This window comes from Micromys minutus, assembly GCF_963924665.1.
Source record: "Micromys minutus genome assembly, chromosome: 29".
In the NCBI taxonomy this organism is placed as follows: domain Eukaryota; kingdom Metazoa; phylum Chordata; class Mammalia; order Rodentia; family Muridae; genus Micromys; species Micromys minutus.
The window spans coordinates 4977959-5001557 of record NC_137964.1 but is presented as its reverse complement, the minus strand read 5'-3'; the positions used below and the strand labels follow the sequence as shown (position 1 = coordinate 5001557).

Here is a 23599-nt window from a genome sequence, read left to right as displayed (position 1 = left end):
GAAGCCTTACTTGGAGAGGGCTGTGAATAGGTAAAGATCAGTAGATAGTTTAATTGTGTGGACTTAGAGTGTTTTGGAATTTTAACAGCCATAGACACACCTGTGAATCAGGAGAAAAAAGTGTCAGTGGATTTATTTAAGTTTCTGAAAGAAAAAAATGATACACAGAATATAAACTCAGAGGTCAGAGTATGAAAATGCATGAGCTTTTTGGCTCTTTGACAAATACCAGCTGGAGAGGCCACACCAGAACTCCAAGTTCAGGCATTGTGCAAGTGGCCCTTGTACTGGCTGTATTCCCCACACCTCCTCCCTTTCCAGCAAATAAATACTCTGGCCTCTCTAGATGTCAGCTAGGTACAGCAGAGGAGCCCTGTAAGACTCTCAGCTGGGAAGAAAACTTGGAGCCTCAGCTGCTGAAGGAAAACTAAGATGGAGCTCATCCCCAACCTTTCTGTAGAAACCTGGATGCTGTTGGCTACTATTTTGATGCTCTTCTACATGTAAGTAGCTGACCAGGCTCCTCCTTTATCTGTAACTGGAAATGCAGCCTCCTTTCTTTTCCTGTTGAAACATTCAAAGAGATGATGGAGGGGAAGTTGAAATCAACATCAGGTAGTTCCTACCAATGTCACTGGCCATCCTATGAGCTCCCACCTAGAGCTTTAAACTTATGGGTTTTGACAAGACTCGCCCCCTATAACAATGCAGGTGGATCTCAGTTTACACCTAGACTAACCAACAATTGTGTAGTATCATAAACAATTGGCTAGTGTGCTGGTTAGTTTTTAACTACCAGTTTGACAGATACAACCTAAAATTACCTAGAAAGAGATTTTAGATTGAGACATTGTCTAGGTCAGGTTGACCTATAGACAACCCTGTAGAGGAGTGTCTTGATTGTTAATGGATGCAGGAAGACCCAGCTCACTGTGGGCAGCCGCATTCCTTATGCATCTATAAAACACAAAAGAAAACCAGATAAAAGCAAACAGAGACCTGTCTATTCTCTCTGTGCTCTGCACTGTGTCTGGCTACTTGAGTTTCTGCCTTGACTGCCCAGATACAATGGACTATAGCATAGAGTTGTCAGGGGAATAAACCCTTCCCCCTATAAGTTGCTTCTTAATGAACATTTTAGCACTGCAACATTAGCCTTTCTCAATTAGCCTTGAGAATCCTTAGAACAGCTTAGTTGCTTAGACTTTTCCCCCACTTTCCCCCTTTGCTGTTTAGTCAGTGTAAGTGATGGATACATGACTGGTTCCCTGTGGATGTTGGTGTTTCTTGCTCTCATTTGTCACACCTTCTAATCCAATTTACACTATTAGGAGGTGTGGTCTTGATGAAATAGGTGTGCCACTGTGGACATGGGCTTTAAGACCCTCATCCTAGCTGCCTGGAAGTCAGTATTCTCCTAGCTGGATGCTACTATATTCCTGCCTTGCTGATAATGAACTGAACTTCTGAATGTGTGAGCCAGCCCCAATTAAATGTTGTCCTAATAAGAGTTGCCTTGGTCATGGTGTCTGTTCACAGCAGTGAAACCCTAAAGCAAGCAGTAAGCACAATCTTGTGGGAGGAATTTTAGTTACTACTCAGACCTTGTTGAGGTGCTCCTTGATGATCCTTTAGTACATGTCCCTTCCTGCAAATTATTGTCTTATGAGTCTACTTGATTTAAAATGTTCTCTGGAACATGTATAGTTTCATATTTTATGCCATTTACTTAATTTGTTATCAATTTGAAGTACCTGACCTTCTGAAGTTTCTTTGTATTGCAAATCAAAGAATTCTTGGGTCAGATTAAGCCTTTATATAAAATAAATGTTTCTGCTATACATTCTAAACTTGCTGTAATTACACTTCTTTCATGTGAAAGCTTACAGTAATCTGCAGAATCACCTTCTATCAGTCTTGCCTATTCTTCTTCATCTGCTATGTGCCAGTCATACTGGAGTCGGGAGGTCTGTAGCACCATGAGAAGTTAGGATGTCCTACATCATCAGTGATAGCAGTCCTGACTTAGTAGAACTTTGTACACACTGAGTTTACATACACAGGCACTACTCTTCCTCATTTATGACAGTCTTAGTTGGGGTTTCTATAGCTGTGAAGGGAGACCATTACCATGGCAACTCTTAATAAGGAAAACATTTAATTGGGGCTTGCTTACAGCTTCAGAGGTTTAGTCCATTATCATCATGGTGGAAACTATGGTGATGTACGGACATGATGCTGGAGAAGTAGTTGAGAGTTCTACATCTAGATAAACAGGAAGCAGGAAAAGAGACTGATACTGGGTCTGGTTTCAGCATCTGAAATTTCAAAACCCATTCACTTTCAATGACATACTTCTTTCGACAAGGCCACACCTCTTTATAATGCACTCCCTGAGGGCTTATGGGGCCCATTTTCAGCCAAACCACTACATTCCACTCCCTTGCCCCCAACGGCTTGTAGCCATATCATAGCCCAACTCCAAAAGTTCCCATAATCTATCACAGTATCAGCAAAGTTCAAAGTCTCTTCTGAGCCTCATGCAATCTCTTAACTGTAATCCTCTGTAAAATCAAAATGAAAGAGCAGATTACATATTGCCAAAATATAATGGCACAGGATATACATTACCATTTCAACGGGGAGGGAAGGGAACATAATGAGGAACTACTGGACCAAAATAGGACTGAAAACCAGCTGGGAAAACTCCCAACTGCATCTCAATGTCTGATGTCAAAAGGCTCTTCAAATCTCCAACTCCTTTCAGCTTTGTTAACTGCAACACATTTCTTTCTTGGGCTGATTCCACTCTTAGCAGCTTTCCTAGGCAGATATTCCACAACTCTGGCATCTCTAATATTTCTAGGATCTCCCAGGCAATCCAGTTTTTACTTTCACAGCTTCATACGATGATCTCTCTAGGCCTCCGAGCAGGGGCACCCTTGGCAGATGCGTGACCTCAGCGGCTTCTCTTTGTCATGGGGCGGGGAGATTCAATAACCCCCTTTTTTGCATCCTGAGTCTAAAGTCAGAACTATGTGACTGAACCTGCCAAGTTCTGCTGTTCGATGGGGTTGGATCATACCTTCTTTCTTATTCTATCACATCTTCAGCTTTCTGTGCTCTGTGGTTTGCTTCACTGCCTAAGCTTGGCTGTCCCAGAACTCGCTCTGTAGACTAGGCAGGCCTCACATTCAGAGTTCCACCTGCCTCCTGAGTTCTGTAATTAAAGATGTTTTTTTTTTTTTTCTTTGTTCCTTCTCACAAGTTGGAAGCCCAGCTGGGGGAGGCCTTATTCTGAAGTCATCACTTCCTTTATTCCATGTAGCATCAGGTTGATCATTAATCTGTTTATACTTGCTCTTGCCCTTTCTCCTCAAACTGTACATTTGTATTCTTTCTTGAAATAGTGTTCCTTTTCATTGTAAATCCGCATAAGTGTGGCCACAAATAACCAAACAACAGTCAATACTAAGCTGTCTGGAAAACTGTTCCAACAATGCTGTTAATGCATCTCTTAAATTTAGCCTAGGGCAGTTTTTTTTTTTTTTGGATAAGGACAGAAAGCATCCACATGCTTTGCCAAACTATTATAAAAACAGCCTCTAGGCCACACACTAATATTCTTCTCCTTTGAAACATATTGAGTCAGACCTCCACAATTTAAATTACCCCAGTACCACTGCCTTCCATATTCCTACTGGGATGGCTCATTAAGGCCCACCTAAAGCATTCTGCTGTTTTTCTTATCCCAAGTCCTAAATTCAACATTCAAGAGCATGGTCTGCCCTATTACCGCAATACTCCAGTCTCTGGTACCAATTTCTGTCATAGTTGGGGTTTCTATTGCTGTGAAGGGATACCGTGATCCTTGGAACTTCTAATAAAGAAAAAATTTAATTGCACTGTCTTACAATTTTAGGGGTTTTATAGTTCACTATCCTCTTTGTGGGAATCACAGGCAGACATGGTGCTAGAGAAGGAGCTGAGAGTTCTACATCTGGATCAAAAGGCAGAAGGAAGAGAGTGTGTAGCTAGGCTTGGCTTGAGCAGCTAAGAGCTCAAAGCCCACCCCCCCAGTGACAGACTTCTTCCAACAAGATCACACATACTCCACCAAGGCCACACCTCTAATAGTGCCACTTCATATGGGCCCTATGATGGGCCATTTCATTCAAACACTGTGTCTGTTGGATGATTATCTCCAAGCGAAGGTCCCGACTGACCCCCTGAGAAGAATGGCCTTTAAACAATACCTCGGTCATTAAGGGAACATACTGGAAAGTGGCCTTCTTTATAGCATAAGTCAACCAGATTGCAAATCAGAGAGTCTTGGGGATTTCTCTGAAGCCAGTGGCAGTCATGAACTCAGTTGTATTACATGGACATAAGAACTCCATGACTGGTTCCAGGTCTCTCTAAAAAGGCAACCTTCAGAACATTAGAGCCTCTAACAAGCTTATGGCTTAGATAAAAGCAAAAAACACAAGTCTCTGGCGAATCTGGAAGAACAATACCATAGGGTCTCCGTGGCCCTGTGGCGTTAAGTACCTTTAGTTATGAAAATACAAACTTTCCCTTTTATCTAATGAGAGTCACTGCTTCATGGAATTTTCTAAATGGACAAGAGCAAATGGAACAACCTGGGAAGCCTTAAGCCTGAATCTCTGAGACTCTAAAATCCAAATCTGGGGCTTTTTATCAATGATGTCCTCGTAGACTGGAAGCACAGTAGCCTCTACCATCTCTATCCCGCCATTTTGATGGGTAGGCATACTCAGTGAACACTGGAGACAAGAGTGATTGGGATTGTAGCTGTTTGGGTTTTTACTGTTATTTGTCGTTTAGATGTTACTTCTTGGGTTTGATTCTTGCAGTTCCTGAGTCATGACTGACATGTGTATAAACATGACGTGTTCATATGTATAAACATGAATTTCTCTGTTACTTTACAGATATGGGACCTACTCTCATGGCTTGTTTAAGAAACTAGGAATTCCTGGACCCAAACCTCTGCCTTTATTTGGCACCATTTTCAACTACTTTGATGTGAGTAGTGTTTAAGCTCTTTCATTTATATTTTTACTGATTGACTCTTTTTTGAGACTGTGTTTCTCTGTATATCCCTGGCTGTCCTGGAACTCACTCTGGAGACCAGGCTGTCCTGGAACTCAGAGATCTGCCTGCTTCTGCCTCCTAAGTGCCAGGATTAAAAGCATGTGCTATGATCACCTGACTGCTCTTTCATTTCTTATAGTTGCAGTTTCTTTTAAAATTAGATTTATCTGTTTTTATTTAGAGCAATGAGTATTGGTGTGCACTTAGGTGTGTGTACCACATTTGAGTCTGGTGTCTGCAGAGGTCAGAAGATGATGTCAGATCTCCTAGAACTGGAATTACATATGGATGTAGATTGCCATGTTGGCCTTGGGAACTGAACTAGTGCAGACAGTGCTCTTAATTGCAGAACTGTCTCTCCAGCTTCAAATGTTTGATTGGGTCTCTCTCTCTCTCTCTCTCTCTCTCTCTCTCTCTCTCTCTGTGTGTGTGCAACAGTGTTTCATTATATAGCCAGCTTGGCTTGGAATTGTACATGTAGGTTAAACTGGCTTCAAACTCTTGAAAGATCCACCTGCCTCTGCCTCCCAAGTGCTGGGATTAAAAACATGTACCCTTTATGGGCCTGGCATGGTAGCACATGACCTTAATTCCAGCACTTCAGAGGCAGAGGCAGGCAGATCTCTGCGAGTTAGAGGCCACCCTGGTCTACAGAATGAGTCCAGCACAGCCAGGGCTATGCTGAGAAACAAAAATAGAAACATACAAACAAACAAACAAACAAAAATCAGGAGGAGGTTCTGTGGTGTCAGACTGTCAGAAACAGTGTGTGTCCAACCAGGAGAGTGCTCAGGCTTCCATTTAAGATTGGCTGACATCCATTTGGAGTTTTCATTAGAATCACAGACCAATTAGCTCCTGGTGTTCAGGGCAGAAGTCTGGGGTTTTGCTTTAGAGATGCCTCCAGGAAGGCATCATTCATGGGAAACTATGCTTGTTCATAGTAACACAGCAGAAGCCCGGGTGCACTAGACTAGAATGCTTTTCTTCTACACTGGGCTCAGGAGCAACATTTGTTTTCATTCTGCTGGCCAGCTCTGCAGTATTTGTGTATCAGGTTGCCTGTGTGTTGACCTTCAGAGAATTCCCACTTACCAGGGACATCTCAGGAATTCCTATGTCCCCTGCAGTTACATCAGTGGATCTAGCCCACCTTCAATACCTAGGACATCTTTGGGTATTAAATAGAATAAGTGTTCTGTGTTGGTACCCTGAGGACCAGTCTGAGCAGGAAATGGCTGGGACTAAGACAGGATGGTGCTTATCTTTCACACTCAGACACCACAGAAAATTTTGCTTTTTTAAGGTAAGGAGGACTCACTTTATGGAATCACCATGGGAAGGATGACTTGGCAACAATTACAAAAACATTTGCTATCATGTGAACTTAATAGTTGTTTTTCTTTCTTTCTTTCTTTCTTTTTTTTTTTTTTTGTAGCTAGTGTAGTAGAACCAATTCAAGCTTAGCCCCAACTAGCTTACAAATAAATGAGATTCAGACAGTGGTTATTCTGTTTAGCTTTGACGATTACTGGGGAGGGGTCACCCCTCATCTACTTATCTAACTGCCAGCCTGATTACTGCCCCAGTGGTGCACCCCAGGTACTTGCTGTTTCTCCTGGCCATGTGCTCCTCATCCATCTCCCCTCACGGTGGCTTTCTCTCTCCCCTTTTCTTCATCATCTCCCTCTGGTTTCTCCTCCAACCAGGTCACTCCAAACCCACCAGTCTGACCCTGGTCCAAGGTTAAAGCCTGGCCATAAAGTAATGAGATCAGCTCCTGGGGACGTGCATGTTGGAGTGATCATTTTGTATTGTGTAAAGATGGTCTTTGTATTTTTCCAATGCTGATTTCTGTACCGGCGGAGATGTGAGTACAGGCTGGACTTCGGTATTGTTATTCATATGGCTACGTCATATCTTGTAAGCAGTTCCTCCACCACTTTCGGGTTGGTTTAATAGAGAGCTGAATGGACAATATCCGAGGCAGGAGAACAAAGGCAAGACTTCTTTGGAGCAATAGTACTCAGGGCAAAAGTCAGGGACAGGATACACAGCCAGATACACAGTGAGTTGGATTTAGAAAACTGAAGAGAAATAATGAGTAATGTAGAAGAACTAGATTAATATAAATGGGTTAGTTAATTATAAGAGCTCATTGGAAACAAGCCCAAGCTAAAACCTAAGACTTTCATAAATAATAAAAAGGTCTCTCTGTTTTCTTTGGGAGCTGGTGGGCCGAGGAAGTCATGTTATATATGTGAGCTGGTTTCTGCTAAGATTTCATGTTCTAAAGACTCTGTCAGATCCTATGTTTTATAGTTAGATGCTCACTACAGGCCTGAGTTCTAAAGGAGACCCCCTATTGCTCCATGGCTAACTAAGGACGCCATATGTACTCTGTGGAAAGGAACCAATACTGTGTTGTTGTTGTTTTTTATTCACTATGGTTTCTGCTGTTGGTAACTGGATGACCCACGACTGCCTGTCCTCAAAGGGTGCTGTGGGTTTAACTGTCTTCTGAAACAGGCTGTCTCATCTGACTTCATTTCTTTGACTTGACTGCCCTTTGACACAGTTCCCTCCCCTCTTTCTTCCATCCTCTGTCTGGTTAAGTCACTGGGAATAAACCTATTTGTTTTCCCCTTTCTCGTGTGTGACACTTTTCCTTCCATGTTTTGATTCTTAAGTTTCTCTAACTCCACCCACATTTTCAGTTACTCAGCTACTCTTTTATAAACAAAAAATAGCCCTCAACCAGGAAAAGAAGAAAAATTGTTACTTAAAACTTTGTGAGGCTTCTCTAAACAATAGCCTCAGCAAACACCCTGCCGGTTTTGGAAACAAAGTATCCCTCCTTCCCTTTCCTTTGGAAACAAAGTATCCCTCCTTCCCTTTCCTGCATTTTGCTCTACCTTTACTTGAAATCAAGTCTTCTATTCAGCCTAAACACACTGGCGACCATATGTCTTCTAATTTTGTTTTGTTTTGTTTTTCTTTTCTTACAAAGAGTAAGAAAAAAAAAAAAAAAAAAAAAGAATGGAAGGGGTCTAAGTTGAAAGGCTGAAGTCAAAGCCTCCAGCAGTTTTAGGGTGCATGCCAAAAACCAGCTATTCTTATTAGCAGTACCCTCCACTGCTACTACATGAGAGAGCAGGTTTTCATCACTTGGGACCTGGGCGGGTGTGTTGCTTTTGAGCTGTTAGCGGGAGCAAATAGTGTTCAATAATGTGTCTGTTCAAGAGTGCCTTGGTCACATGGTAGCCAATAACATGGTTTCATAACATGAAGAAAATTTCCTAAACGTGGCTCCGTACACTTGTAATATTCCTGATCATTGTTCTTTATAATTAAACTGTCTTCTGGTGTCAAAAAAAAAAGTTACATCTTTTTTTTCTTACCAATGAAAACCAACTTTGGGTCTGAATCCTTATTTAATCTTTATATTTTCTACTTTATTTGTGGGTTCTTTGTTTTTCTCCTGTCTCCTAGCAATATCTTCTCTGGCTCAGCTGAACTTCTCCTGACTCAACTGTCACCAACAGTCTTTCTCTCTCTCTCTGCTCTCTGACCCTGTTTTCCTGTCTCCAGGAACTCTCCCATCTCCAGTCCCTACATCCTACTCCGAGCTCTCAGCCTCTTCTGGCTTTTATTTCATCTCTTGATCCCAGAATTCCTGAGAGGCAACTGGTGCTGAAGGACATGGCTTCTTTAAAGGACTAGGCACACAGAACAAATCATGCTAAAAAGCTCCCCCAAGACCTAGAACACACTCCTATAGTAAAACTTATTTTCTTTTTTTTTAACTGCCCCACCTGTACATTTTTTTATTGAAAGATGCTATGTACAAATGTGTATGTTACATGCCTTCTCAGAATGATATTTGATTTAAATATAATAAAACGCTTCCGGACAACTCTTGAATCGGGAGTGCCACTTGAACACTTGTGAGAGCCTCTGTAGTCAACTGCAATCAGACTGGTGAATGACATTGAACTCTATAAGTAGAGGCTGGCAGCAAACACAATATCCCTCTTGATTTTGGTGATTCCTTCAGCAAATTTGTTCTCCAGCTGTGTTTCCAATGGCTTTTGCTGCTTGACACATCTGTCGAAGCAGTTCTTCCAGGCGCCTAATGCAATGGATTATACTGCCTTCGAAGACATCTGTCATTTTGCAGATGTGGGCAAATGTGGCCCCAGTGGCCCAGGTGTATACCACATCCATCAGGTGAGGCTTGAATGAGCTTAAGTAAGTTTCTTCATCAATCTCCAGTTTTGCCTCTGCTGAAACTTTTGCAATCCTTTTAGCACCCATCTCTGCGTTCGTCTGAGTGGTCCAGCTAACTGCTCTGTTAATTTGGGCATCTCACTAGAATTCTCTTGAAACACAAAACAGCTTAACAGTGCGGTCGCCTGTTCTGAATAAAGGTCATTGAAAAGCCCATTAAACATCATCTCTGTTAGAAGGAGCTCATCAGCACTGCTTATTTCACAAGCCACCCGTTCTTTCATCTCTATGACATCAGAAGACGCAGCAAAGCCCAACCATCTTAGAACACGCTTGTGACATTTGAGTTCACCCATTTGCGGAACAGTTCTTGCTTTCTTTAGTTGTCTCTTTGCAGACTTAATATCTATTGCAATCTGTTCCTTTTCTTCACAAAGTGTATAGACAGTTTCCAAATTAGGATCGTTTTGAAGTGGGTGTGAGTACATTCAATGCTCAAAAGCCTCTACTTTCTGAATGACTTTTTTCAGTCCTTGATCTTGAATGCCCATAACATTGATAGGATCTAACAAAGGAACACTGTCGGGAAAACACTTTTGAACTTCCTATATGGATTTTAAGACACTCTGTCTGTTGTCCACGGGTGGAAGGTCTTTTGGAATGTAGAGCCTAACAGTGCTGATGGCACACAGGAGATGTACCCAAACTGGAACAACCTGCATCTCTCCTTTCTCATCCGGCTTTGCTGGCTTTGCTGCCCCTGTAGCGGAGTTTTTCAGGCTTTCCTTGTGCAGGAGTACTTCCACCACATACAAGGGATCCAGTTTGCCAGAATTGGGCTTGACATTTGACTTTTTTGAGAAGTTCACTACTACTCCCCAGCCGAAATCATTGCCTTCATTCTTCACCTTTACCAAACGGCCTGGTTGTAGAAAGGGTAAGCAGTATTTTGTTTATGAATATATTTTTCAATCTCTTTTCCCAGCTTGGCAAGTTGCTATCTAATTTTGTAATAGATGACCACACTTTCTTCGTTGGGAATTACTATTTTATTATACTGCTCTTCTGAGTTCTTTACCTTTTCTACGACTCCTGGAATGGCTCTATCATGCTGAAACTGGTAGAAGGAGTTTACAAGCATGTACTCGGGATTAATTTCTTCTACTCTTAATAAGTTCAAAACCATGTTATAGGTCAGATGGAAAGCACTATTCAGAGGATCAGCTGACCCCTTAAACAGTTGTTTTCCAATTGTTGGGCTCATCTTCTCATCGACCATAAGAATCACAATTCCTCTGTCGTCCATCCCCCGCCTTCCTGCATGACCAGACATCTGGATGTACTCACCAGAGGAAATACATCTAAAATCCTTCCCATCATATTCACGGGCATTTGTAAATAAAAACGTTCTAGCTGGCATGTTAATTCCCATGGCAAAAGTCTCTGTGGCAAATAAAACCTTTATCAATCCTTCAGAAAAGAGAATTTCTAGTTTCCTTCAAAATAGGAAGTAAACCACCATGGTGAACACCAATCCCCCGTTTCAAAAGTGGAAGTACAAGTTCAACCAGAGGGAGCTTTATATCTTCATCAGACAAGCAGTCAATCACATTATTAAAAACCCCTTCAACCACCTTCTTTTCTTCATCTGTGTTGAAATCTAATTTAGTCATTTGAAGAGCGTATTGCTTCACAATCCTTCTTACTAAAACTGAAGATAACTACAGGTTGAAAAGTTCTTTCCATAACCATCTTCACAATCTTGAACACATTTGATGGACCTTTGGTTCCTCCTTTCCGTCCCTTCTGGTCTCCTTTGGCCAAATCACCTGCATCCCGAAGTACTTGCATTGCAGTGTTAAAATTATCTTCTCAGAAGTCACCATTTTCATCAACCACGAGGTAAAGGCCACCTCCCCCTGCTGGAAATATGTAGTGTTGCAATGGAGTGGGTCGATAATCAGTATAAATTACATGGCAGGGCTGTTTATGTAGGTGACAAATCCATTCAGCAAACTGCCGAGCATTTGGAATAGTAGCCGAAAGAAAGACATAATGGACATTATCTGGAAGCAAAATAATAGTTTCTTCCCATACTACACCTCGCTCTGAGTCTCTCATGTAATGAATTTCATCAAATATGACCCAGGCAACTTCTCGCATGACTTCAGAGCCTCTGTACAGCATACTTCTCAAAATCTCTGTAGTCATAACCAGACAAGATGCTTTGGGTTTAATAGTAACATCTCCAGTCATCAGACCAACATCTTGAAATTCTTCATACATTTCACTGTATTTCTGATTACTTAGAGCCTTAATTGGGCTGGTAAATATTACACATTGTTTTTCCCTTAAAGCCAATGCAATAGTGTACTCAGCACAGACAGTTTTTTCCTGCTGATGTATGAGCAGATACTAACACAGACTGATTATTATCAACACACTGAATGGCTTCTTTTTGAAAAGCATCAAGAATGAATGGATACTCCTTTGCTGCCTTCCCAACTCGAGGTTTAAGTGGTATATAATCTTCATCTGCAGGAAGAGCAACCTCATGTGTACAGCCTTCAACTGTTTCAACTGACTGTACCTTGACTCTGGGCATCAGGTCTGCCAAGCTTAAATCTTCATTAACTGAGTCTTCTCTCCTGGGCTTCTTGCCAAAAAATAGGTTCATCTGTGCCTTCAACATCTATATCTCTCTTGTTTTTTCCACCACTGGCTGATTCTGATCGTAATTTGGTATCCAGTCATTTCCCGGCCTTGTCTGCAGACCCTGGTGGTCCCTTCCATTTATCTTTCTCCTTTTCTTTGTCTTTCTCGGTTCCTGCTGCAGTGGTCGAATCATCCCCGAAAATGCTGAAAAGCTCATCCCCGAAGGCATCTGCCATCTTTCGGAATTCTGAGACTGAATGAAACTTATTTTCTTATGGGGTGGGTGGGAGTCTCAGGTAGCTCAGGCTTGGCCTGGAACTCACTACGTATGAGGGGTTGACTTGTCTTTTTGATCCTCCTGCTTCCACATCTCAAGTGCCACGATGATGGGAGACACCAGCCCTGATTTATGTTATGCAGGAGATGCAGCCCAGGGCTTTGTGGTACTTGGCAGGTACTGTGCCCTTGAGCTATACCATAGCTGTGATGTGACAACAGGAACTCTCCCATTTCTCATCTTTAATATTTAAAACTCAGACCTAGTATTTCCTTAGCTCTGTCCTGGTGTAGAAAGAACAGTGTATGCTCTTTGGTTGGTGGTTCTAACTCTGAGCACCCCAAGGGTCCAGGTTAGTCTACTCTGTTCATCTTCCTTTATCCATTGGGATGTCCATGCTGTCTGAATTCTCTCACGTGCTCCTGTTCCCTATTGTTTCTTTTTCTGTTCTTTCTAGGGTTGAGTTTCTGTGTTATTATTTTTTTTTGTTTGTTTTAGTTATAGGCACCAGATCTCACTATTCAGATCTCACTGTGTCAACCATCAAATTTGTGATCCTCCTAACTCCACCTCCAGAGTGACAGGATTTACAGACTTGTGTCCACTAAGCCTTTAAATGTGTATGTGTGCTTTGTCTGCATGAATGTCTGTGCACCATGTACATGCATTGACTGAAAAGCCCAGAGGTGGACACTGGATCCCTGGAACTGGAGTTATAGATGATTGTGAGCTGCTATGCGGGTTCTGGGAGTCAAACCAATCCTCTGCTTTTAACCACTGAGCCATCTCTTCAGCCCCCTCTCAAACATTTGTATTCATAAGTTTGGGGCCAGGTGTTGAGCCAGGAAAGAAAAGCTTATGTGCCACACCAGGAAGCTCACAAATGCCCCTTCCCATTCTTCACCTGCTCAAGGAGGGCATAGTTCTAGTTTTCTGTAACATCATACATAAGCAAATCCCCTGAACTGCACAGTTTCTTGGTATCCACAGATAAGGACAGCTCCTTCAACAGGTACAACACCAAGAAAGTGCAAGAACAGCTTAAGCTTTTTATTTTAGATAACCCTGATCATCTCCCCTCCCTTATACCTTTAAATAACGGTATTTGAGAACTTTCCTCTGCTCCACCCAGCAGCTGACTCAGACAGATACAGTCAAACAGGGGATGGAGCTTGGGGATTCTTACGGGAGAATAAGAGGAAGGATTGTAGGCCCTGAAGGGGATAGGAACTCCACAGGAAGACCTACAAAGTCGGCTAACCAGTACCCTTAGGTCTGTCAGAGTCTGAATAACCAACCAAAGAACAAGCTGGACCCAGGCCTCCTAGCACTTATGTCACAGATGTGCAGCTTGGTCTTTATGTGGATCCCAAACAACTGGAATGGGAGCTGTATATTCTTCTAGCTGGGCTGCCTTGACTGCCCTCAGTGGGAAAGGAAGCGCCTAGCCTTGTAGAGACTTGAAGTGCCAGGGTGGGGAGATACCCAGGGAGATACTTCTCCTCAATCCACTCAGAGGAAAAGGGGAGAGAGAGAGGGAGGGGAGAAGGATCATGGGAGAAGGTGACTGGGAGAGGGCCAGTGAGTGGGATGTAAAGTAACTTAAAATTTTAAAAAATAAAATAGAATAAAGAATTTTCCCCTGCTTGTCAATGAGACAGGAAGCCAAGTTTTGTGAGCCTTTAGTCATTTGTGCCCTGGTTGGGAAGCAGTCAGTATGTCACAGAACAATAACACATTTCATTTTATCTGTCTTCCCAGGGCATGTGGAAATTTGATGAAGATTGTTATAAAAAGTATGGGAAAATATGAGGGTGAGTATTCTGGAATCTTCCATTCAGCATGCTTATTAGGACAATGCACTCCCCTGCATGAGGACAGTGTGAGCACACCGTTCTTGGGGTGAAGCTTTCTGATGTGGTACATGCCACAGCCATCAAGTTGTACAGTGTGAATTCAGTTGAGAATTGCTTGATAAGGCACCTTCTGGATTTGGTAACCCCCAAACCCAAGGCTTACCACCTCTCCATTCTAACACATTAAGGCTAGGTTCAGAACCCCCAAGCACATGTTCAGACACATGCAGCTGTCCTTACAATTCTGTGCACATAGTCATAGCTGATGTCAGTTCAAATGTAGGACTATACTGCTGTATCAGAAAACAGTTTCACTGAAGTCATCTGCTGCCTCTGGTTCTTACATTCCTTCCACCATATCTTCCAGGATGATCCCTGAGCCTTGGAAGAGGGAGGAGTACTGGGCAGTTTTTTGCCAATTTGATGAAAGCTGAAGTTATCTGAGGGGGGGGGCGGCTCAACTGAGAAAAATGCCTCCATCAGATTGGGCTGCAGCCAAGCCTGCAGGATATTTTCTTAGTTATTGATGGGGATGGCCCAGCCCATTGTGGGCGGTGCCATCCCAGGACTGGTAGTCCTGTGAGTTCTATAAAAAAGTGGGCTGAGCAAGATAGTAAGTATCACTTCTCCTTGGCCTCTGCATCAGGTTCTGCCTCCAGGTTCTGTCCTGTTTGAGTTCTTGTCCTGACTTCATTCAACAATGAACACAGATATGGAAGTGGAAGAGGAATACACTCTTTCCTCCAGCAACTTGCTTTTAGGTCTTGGTGTTTCATTACAGCAATGGTAACCCTGACTAAGACAGGATATGAAGTGATGTACCGGATAAGATGAACACTCCACAATCTCTTACTCTCTGAATGTTGAGCAGCTGCAGATCTTGTGCTAACCACCATGTTCTGCTAAAATAGCACTTCTTTACCTGCGTGTCATGACCATCACAAAACACCTATTTCCTGATGGTCTTAGGAACTCCTAACCATACATTTATTTTGGTACTACTTCATAACTGTAAATTTGCTACTGAAGGGTGTTGAAGTTCATAAGAACATCAGAAATGTGTGTTCTCTGACGGTAAAAACTCACAAGTCAAGAACCACTGTGCTAAAAGAAGCTTCTGTGATGAGGGTTGAGGCCTATGATAATCTGTTTTTTAAATTGAATATTTTCTTTACTTATATTTCAAAAGTTATTCCCTTTACCCGTTTCCCCTCTGGAATCCCCCTATCCCTTCATCCTTTCCCTTCCTCAACCCAGCCACTCTCTCCCATCTTCCTGCCATGGCATTCCTCTACATTGGGGCATTGAGCCTTCTCAGGACCAAGGGCCTCTCCTCTCCTCGATGCCTGATAAGGCCATCCTCCACTACATATGTGGCTGGAGCCATGGGTCACTCTGTGTGTACTCTAGGATTAGTCTCTGGGAGCTCTGGGGGTTCTGGCTAGTTGATATTGTTGTTCTTCCTATGGGGTTGAAAATGACTTCATCTCCTTTATTTCTATCCCTAACTTTGGGGACCCAGTTTTCAATCCAATAATTGGTTGAGACCATCTGACTCTGTATTTTTCAGATTCTGGCAGAGCCTTTCAGGAGTCAGCTAGATGAGAGTTCTGTCAGCATGCACTTCTTGGCATCCACAATATTGTCTAGGTTTGGTGAGTGTATATGAAATGGATCCCTGGGTGGAGCCATTTCTTGATGACCTTTTCTTCAGTCTCTGTTCCATACTTTGTCTCTGTATTTCCTCCTGTGAATATTTTGTTCCTCCTTCTAAGAAGGACTGAAGCAACAACTCTAGTCTTCTAGCTTTGTCAGTTTCATGTAGTCTATGAATTATATCTTGAATATATATTCTGAACTTTTGGGCTATTATCACTTATCACTCAGTGCATACCATATTTGCTCTTCGGTGATTGGGTTACCTCACTCAGGATGATATTTTCTAGTTCCATCCATTTGCTTAAGAATTTCATAAAGTCATTGTTTTTAACAGCTGAGTAAATAAGCCACATTTTCTATATCCATTCCACCTTTGAAGGACATATGGGTTCTTTCCAGATTCTGCCTTTTATAAGTAAATAGGATGCTATGAACATGGTGGAGGATGTGTTCATGTTATATTTTTGGAGCATATTTTAGATGTATGTCCAGGAGTGGAATAGCTGGGTATTCAGTTATTACTATGTCCAATTTTCTGAGAAATCGCTGGACTGGTTTCCAGAGTGGTTGTACAAGCTTGCTATTCCACCAACAATGAAGGAGTGTTCCTCTTCTTCCACATCCTCACAAGCATCTGCTGTCACCTGAGTTTTTGATTTTATCCATTCTGACTGGTGTGAGGTGGAATCTCAGGGTTGTTTTGATTTGCATTTTTCTGATGACTAAGGATGTTGAACATTTCTTTAGGTGATTCTCAGCCATTCAGTATTCTTCAGTTGAGAATTCTTTGTTTAGCTCTGTACACCATTTTAAACATAGGGTTATTTGATTCTCTGGAGTCTAACTTCTTGAGTTCTTTGAATATATTGGATATTAGCCCTCTATCAGATGTAGGTTTGGTAAAAATCTTTTACCAATATGTTGGTTGCTGTTTTGTCCTAATGACAGTGTCCTTTGCCTTGTAGAAGCTTTGCAATTTTATGAGGTCTCATTTGTTGATTCTTGGTATTGGAGCATATGCCATTGGTGTTCTGTTCAGAAAAATTTCCCCTGTGCCTATGTGCTCAAGACTTTTCCCCACTTTTTTTTCTATAAGTTTTGATGTATCAGGTTTTATGTGTAGGTCCTTGATCCACTTGGACTTGAGCTTTGTACAAAGTGATAAGAATAGATTATTTTGCCTTCTTGTGGAGAGCATTTTTGGTGCCACTGGACAAAATGGTTGGCAGCAGGAATATTTTACTTCACCAGGACAATCAGAAACTGGTTAAGGCAGGAATCTGACTCTGGTCCCTTACTCAGGAAACTTGCATTTAGTACTCAGGGCAGAACACTTAGAGTTGTAGTTCAGGGCAGGACATTTACACTTGTAGCTCAGGGCAGGTTCAGTGGATGTAGGTGTGACAGTCTCTTTGTCTCTTGGGATCCACTCTTGTCCCTGATCATCACACCTGGCCCCCAGAAAAATGTTTACAGAATTTTTGATTATTAACTTTCTTGTTCCCTGACTCAGAACTGATGTTATCTTTGTGCATATAATTAAAGTGGTTTAAAAGAGGACTGAATAAAGAAGGCTTCACTTCAGCCTCAAGACTGGACGAAGTATTACAATTGTGACTAACTGTCACTTTTTTCTTTAAATCCTCACTGCTGCCCTGGGGAACCTGTTGTATGACCTAGCTGGCCTCAGACACCTTCTTCTACATGCTGACCACCAGTTGAACCAGCACCAGTTTTTGAAAATATTTTTTTTCTACTGGATGCTTTTAGCTCCTTTGTCAAAGATCAAGTGACCATAGGTGTGTGGGTTCATTTCTGGGTCTTCAATTCTGTTTCCTTGATCTACCTGCCTTCTCTGTACCAATACCATACAGTTTTTATATGACTGCTCTATAATGCAGCTTGAGGTTGGGGAATGTATTTTCCCCAGAAGTTCTTTTATTGTTGAGAATAATTTTCTCTATCCTGGGTTTTTTGTTATTGCAAATGAATTTGCAAATTGCTCTTTCCAACTCTATGAAGAATTGAGTTGGAATTTTGATGGAGATTGCATTGAATCTGTAGATTGCTTTTGGCAAGATGGCTATTTTTACTATATAAATCCTGCCAATCTATGAGCATGGAGTGTCTTTTCATCTTCTGAGATCTTCAATTATTTCTTCAGAGACTTGAAGTTCTTGTCATACAGATCTTTCACTTGCTTGGCTAGAGTCACACTAAGATGTTTTACATTATTTGGGACTCTTGTGAATAGTGTTGTTTCCCTATTTTTTCTATCAGCCCATTTATCCTTTGAGTAGAGGAAGGCTACTGATTTGTTTGAGTTAATTTTATATCCAGCTACATTGCTGAAGTTGTTTATCAGCTGTAGGAGTTCACTGGTGGAACTTTTGGTATCACATAAGTATACTACTATATCATCTGGAAACAGTGATATTTTGATTTATTCCTTTCCAATTTGTATCCCTTTGACCTTTTTTTGTTGTCTCATTGCTCTGGATAGGACTTTAAGTATTATATTGAATAGGCAGGGAGAGAGTGAGCAGCCTTGTCTAGTCCCAGATTTTAGTGGGATTGCTTCAAGTTTCTCACCATTTAGTTTGATGTTGGCTACTGGTTTGCTGTACGTTGTTTTTACTATGTTTAAGTATAGGCCTTGAATTCCTAATCTTTCCACACTTTTAACATGAAAGGATGTTGAAGTTTGTCAAATGCTTTCTCAACATCTAATGATATGGCTATGTGTGTTTTTTTTTCTTTGAGTTTGTTTATATAGTGGATTATGTTGATGGATTTTTATATATTGAATCATTCCTGCATCCCTGGGATGAAGCTTACTTGATCATGATAAATGATCATTGTGAGGTGTTCTTGCATTAAGTTTGCAAGAATTTTATTGAGTATTTTTGCATTGATGTTTATAAGGGAGATTGGTCTGAAGTTCTCTTTCATTGTTGGGTCTTCGTGTGGTTTAGATGTAAGCATTATTGTGGCTTCATAGAGTAAATTGGTAGAATTCCTTCTGTTTCAATTTTTTTGGAATAGTTTAAAGAGTATTGGTATTAGGTATTATATGAAGTTCTGATAGCATTCTCCACAAAATCCGTCTAGTCATGGGCTTTATTTATTTATTTATTTTTGGTTGAGAGACTTTTTACGACTGCTTCTATTTCTTTAGGGGTTATTGAACTGTGTAGATGGTTTATCTGATCATGGTTTAACTTTGGTACCTGGTGTCTGTCTAGAAAATTGTCCATCTTCTCCAGATTTTCCAGTTTTGTTGAGTATAGGCTTTTGTAGTAAGATCTGATGATTTTTTAGTAAATTTTCTCAGTTCCTGTTGTTATGTCTCCCTTTTCATTTCTGATTTTGTTAATTTGGATACTGTTCCTTTGCCCTCTGCTTAGTCTGGCTAAGAGCTTATCAATCTTGTTGATTTTCTCAATGAACCAGTTCCTGGTTTTGTTGATTCTTTGTATAGTTTTTTTTTATTTCTACTTGGTTGATTTTGGTCCTGAGTTTGATTATTTCCTGCCATCTACTCCTTTTGGGTGTATCTGTTTCTTTTTGTTCTAGAGCTTTTAAATGTGCTGTCATGCTGCTGTTGTACACTTTTTCCAGTGTTTTGGAGTCACTCAGAGCTATGTATTTTCCTCTTAGCACTGCTTTCATTGTGTTGCATAAGTTTCAGTATGCGGTGCCTTCATTTTCATTGAATTCTAGAAAGTATTAATTTTTTTCTTTGTTTTCTTTAACTAACTTGTCATTGAGTAAAGCATTTAGTTTTCACATGTATGTGGGCTTTCTGTTGTTTTTGTTGTTATTGAATACCAGCCTTAGTCCAGGTTGATCTGCTAGGATGCATGAAATTATTTAAAGCTTCTTGTATCTGTTGAGGCCTGTTTTGTGACTGACTATTGTTAGGTTTGAAGAAAGTTCCATGAGGTACTGAGAAGAACGTTTATTCTTTTGTTTTAGGATGAAATGTCCTATAGATATCTGTCAAATCCATTTGGTTCACAATGTCTGTTGGTTTCACTGTGTCTCTATTCAGTTTCTGTTTCTATGATCTGTCCATTGATGAGAGTGGTGTGTTGAAGTCTCCCACTACTATTGTGTGTGGTGTAATTTATGCTTTGAGCTTTAGTAAAAAAAAATTATGGATATAGGTGTCCTTGCATTTGGAGTATAGATGTTCAGAAGTAAGAGTTTATCTTGGTAGATTTTTTCTTCGATGAATATGAAGTGCTCTTTCTTATCTTTTGATAAGTTTTGATTGAAAGTCAATTTTATTTGATATTAGAATGGCTAATCCAGCTTTTTTTTGAACTAATGTCTTTGAACATTTTTTTTCTAGTCTTTTACTCTGAGATAGTGTTTGTCTTTGTCACTGAGGTGCCTGTCTTGTAAGCAACAAAATGCTGAGTCCTGTTTAGGTATTCAGTCTGATAGTCTGTCTTTTTATGGGGGAATTGTGTCCATTGATGTTAAGAGATATTAAGGAATAGTGGTTGCTGTTTCCTGTTATTTTTGTTGTTAGATGTAGAATTATGTTAATGTAGTTTTCTTCTTTTGTTGCAAGAAGATTATTTTCTTGCTTTTCCTAGGGTATAGTTTCCCTTCTTGTATTGAAGTTTTCCATCCATTATTCTTTGTAGGGCTGGGTTTGTGGACAGATATTGTGTAAATTTGGTTTTGTCTTGGTATATCTTGGTTTCTCCATCTGTGGTAATTGAGAGTTTTGCTGGGTATATTAGACTAGGCTGGCATTTGTGTTCTCTTAGGGTCTGAATGACATATGTCTAGGATCTTTTAGCTTTCATGGTCTCTGTTGAAAATCTGGTATAATTCTGATAGATATACCTTTATATGTTACTTGACCCTTTTCTCTTACTGCTTTTTATATTTTTCATTGTGGGTTTGGTTGTTTTGACTACTATGTGGCAGGAGAAATTTCTTTCCCAGTCCATTTTTTTTTTGTAGTTCTGTAGGCTTCTATATAGTTATGGGCTTCTCTTTCTTTAGGTTATGGAAGTTTTCCTTTATAATTTTATTGAAGATATTTACTGGCCCTGCAAGTTGGGAATCTTCACTCTCTTCTATACCTATTATTCTTAGGTTTGGTTTTCTCATTGTGTTCTCAATTTCCTGGATGTTTTGGGTTAGGAACTCTTTGAATTTTGCATTTTCTTTGACTGTTGTTTCAATGTTTTTTATAGTATCTTCTGTACCTGAGAATCATTTTTCTATCTTTTGTATTCTGTTCATGTTGCTTGCATCTGTGGTTCCTGATCTCTTTCCTCAGTTTTCTATCTCCAGGGCTGTTTTCTTCTGTGATTTTTAAAAATTGTTTTTATATCTATTTTTAGACCCTAGATGGTTTTGTTCAATTCCTTCACCATTTTTTCATTGTATTCTCCTGTATTTCTTTAAGGGGGTTATTCATGTCTTTCTTAAAGTGCTCTATCATCATCATGAGATATGATTTTAAATCTGAATCTTGCTTTTTAGATGTGATGGGTCATCTAGGACTGCTGAGTGGGAGAACTGGGTTATGATGATGCCAAGTAGCCTTGGTTTCTGTTGCTTATGTTCTTGTGCTTACTTACCTCTTGACATCTGTTTATCTCTAGTCCTACCTGCCTTATTGTCTCTGACTGGAGCCTGTCCTTATTGTGATACTGGTTGTGTCAAAACTTCTCAGAGTCCAGGTGTCTTTGTGATTCTTTGATTCTTGGATCCTGTGATCCTGGGATCCTGAGTGTTTCAGAGCTCTTGGGAGTCAAACTGCCTGTTAGATGCTGAAGTTCTGGTGTCACCAAGCTCCTCAGGTCCTGTTGTGTCATAGCTCCTGGGAGTCAAGCTTTCTCTGGGTGTTACAGCAGTGGGTGGGTGGAGGTCAGAGTCCTGAGTTTGCTCTAGTCACAGATACAATTTGGAAGAAACCAGAACCTCTGGATTGGCAGAGGTTTATGTTTCTCTGGTTCCCGTGTGGGTCTTAGGTATTCTTGGTGTTGGGGAAGAAATTGTAGTCTCAACTGTGATCTTGAGTGTGTCAGAGCTGCAGTGCTCCTGGATGTTTCTGATCTCCTGGGAGTCAAACTTCCACTGTGATTCTGTGATCCTGGGCCTGTTAGCATACCTGTGATCCTGTGTTACTGGATGTGTTAGAGCACATGGGTGACATGCTTCCTCTGGGTGTTGTGTGAATGGGTGTGGGACCAGCATCCAAGGTTCGTTCCCTGTGATAATCTTTTTGTTATGTTCATCTTGTGGTACATTCTGTTTCAGTGTCTATGACCTCCCTATCTGCACAAGATTAAACCAGGAAAAATTCAGCATTGAGTAGGGAGATGGTCATAAGTCCCCACACCTAGTTGAGATGTTGGCAAATCATGGTGTGATAGAAGGTCATGTTTTATTCATGGATGGGTCCTTCAAACAGCTATCCCATGTTCCAGAAGATGGCCCTACATGCATGAATGTACTGGCAGCAATAAGTAGGATTAAAAAAGAGAGAGTGAGAACACGTGAATTTGGAGTGAAATGGTGATGGTGGGCATTGGAGGAGAGGAGATGGGAGTTGCCTTCATTAGTCACCAATGGTTCCTCAGATAATGATGGGACTTTCTGCTAACCTCTCCTCTTCTGCTGGAATTTTTGTCTGTCTTGAGATTATGAGGGTCTTGTACATGCTGTGGTAACCATGGTTGATCCATCTGTACAACTGCACCATTTTGTTCAGACCAGTTTCCTGGTTATCCTCTGCCTCAAGCTCTTAGGATCTTTCTCCCTGTTCTGCAATAATCCCTGAGTATTGGGAGGAAAATCTGCTGCTATCATTCTGCTATATAGACATAGTATTGAATGAACTCTAAATGACTTGTTGTTAGACTTACAGAGTAGCTCACCTTTTGGTTCTCATCAGGAAAGCTCCTTTCTTCAGTAGATAATGAATAAGATGGATATCTACAACTGGTTAGTGTGCAGACACTAAAAGAGATTGCAGATTGCTTAACCCTGAATGAGACACTGTTGTAACAATTTTGCTTTTTGTCCACTAATTAAGTACAAGATAAGAACTTTGCTAGAAGTATATATGGGTATTTTTTTGCCTATCTAATTTTTGTTGACATTGAAGACAGAATGCAGGGAATTATTTATCTACAGTTTCCTTTCTCAAGGTTAAGTCTTCAGTCATTTTGTTGAGTGACTGAATCAAGGTTACAATCATTTCCTGTCAGTACACCTGGTTCTTTGGAGTTGGAGGAGGTGTCCTCCATTGCATTTGAGACACAAGAAAGTGGTGGATGGAAATGCCTCTTCATCTTTTTTCATCCATCCCAAGAAATCCCAGGCCTAGATACAGGGTTTGCTGAGGTGACAGAGCCCATAGAGACCATGTGAACAGTGCCAGACATGTGCTGTGTTGCCCTTTAGTGTTCCTGAAGTAACTGCTTCTGCAACATTATTACAAACTCTGAATAGTTTGTCTCTAAGTTTCCTCCGGTACACACTGTTTTCACTTTAGAATCATTTATTCATTTTCTTTAATTTTATTATGTCTCTGGAGGTCAAACCCAGTGCTACACAATTAATAGATAAGGGTTCTACCACTGAGCCACACCTCCAACCCAGAAACTGAAGTATTTAAACACTCAAGAACGGTATTGGCAATAACCAGGATGTCTTTGAAAGTCTGTTTTGTCCTAATTGCCTCTTCCCTGTTTCAGCCACATAAGGCTTCATTTTATGAGACTCTAATGGCTTCTATGATCAGAACTTGAACTAGGAGTTCGTGCTA

General features: G+C 40.9%; 1 protein-coding gene and 1 pseudogene across 2 annotated transcripts in view; one reads left to right on the top strand and one right to left on the bottom strand.

Moving 5' to 3' along the window:
• Nucleotides 1–432: 432 nt before the first annotated feature.
• Nucleotides 433–23599, top strand: part of LOC308439100 (cytochrome P450 3A25-like) — a gene marked incomplete at both ends in the record, with an annotated part of 63899 nt that continues 40732 nt past the window's right edge. The window contains 4 exon segments of the mRNA XM_080940712.1: nucleotides 433–503; nucleotides 4956–5049; nucleotides 14042–14089; nucleotides 14093–14094. Of these exon segments, the coding sequence (XP_080796838.1) occupies nucleotides 433–503; nucleotides 4956–5049; nucleotides 14042–14089; nucleotides 14093–14094 (215 nt within the window).
• Nucleotides 9117–12239, bottom strand: LOC308439099 (exosome RNA helicase MTR4-like; annotated as a pseudogene). The gene has a single exon. The product of its transcript is annotated as an exosome RNA helicase MTR4-like (transcript).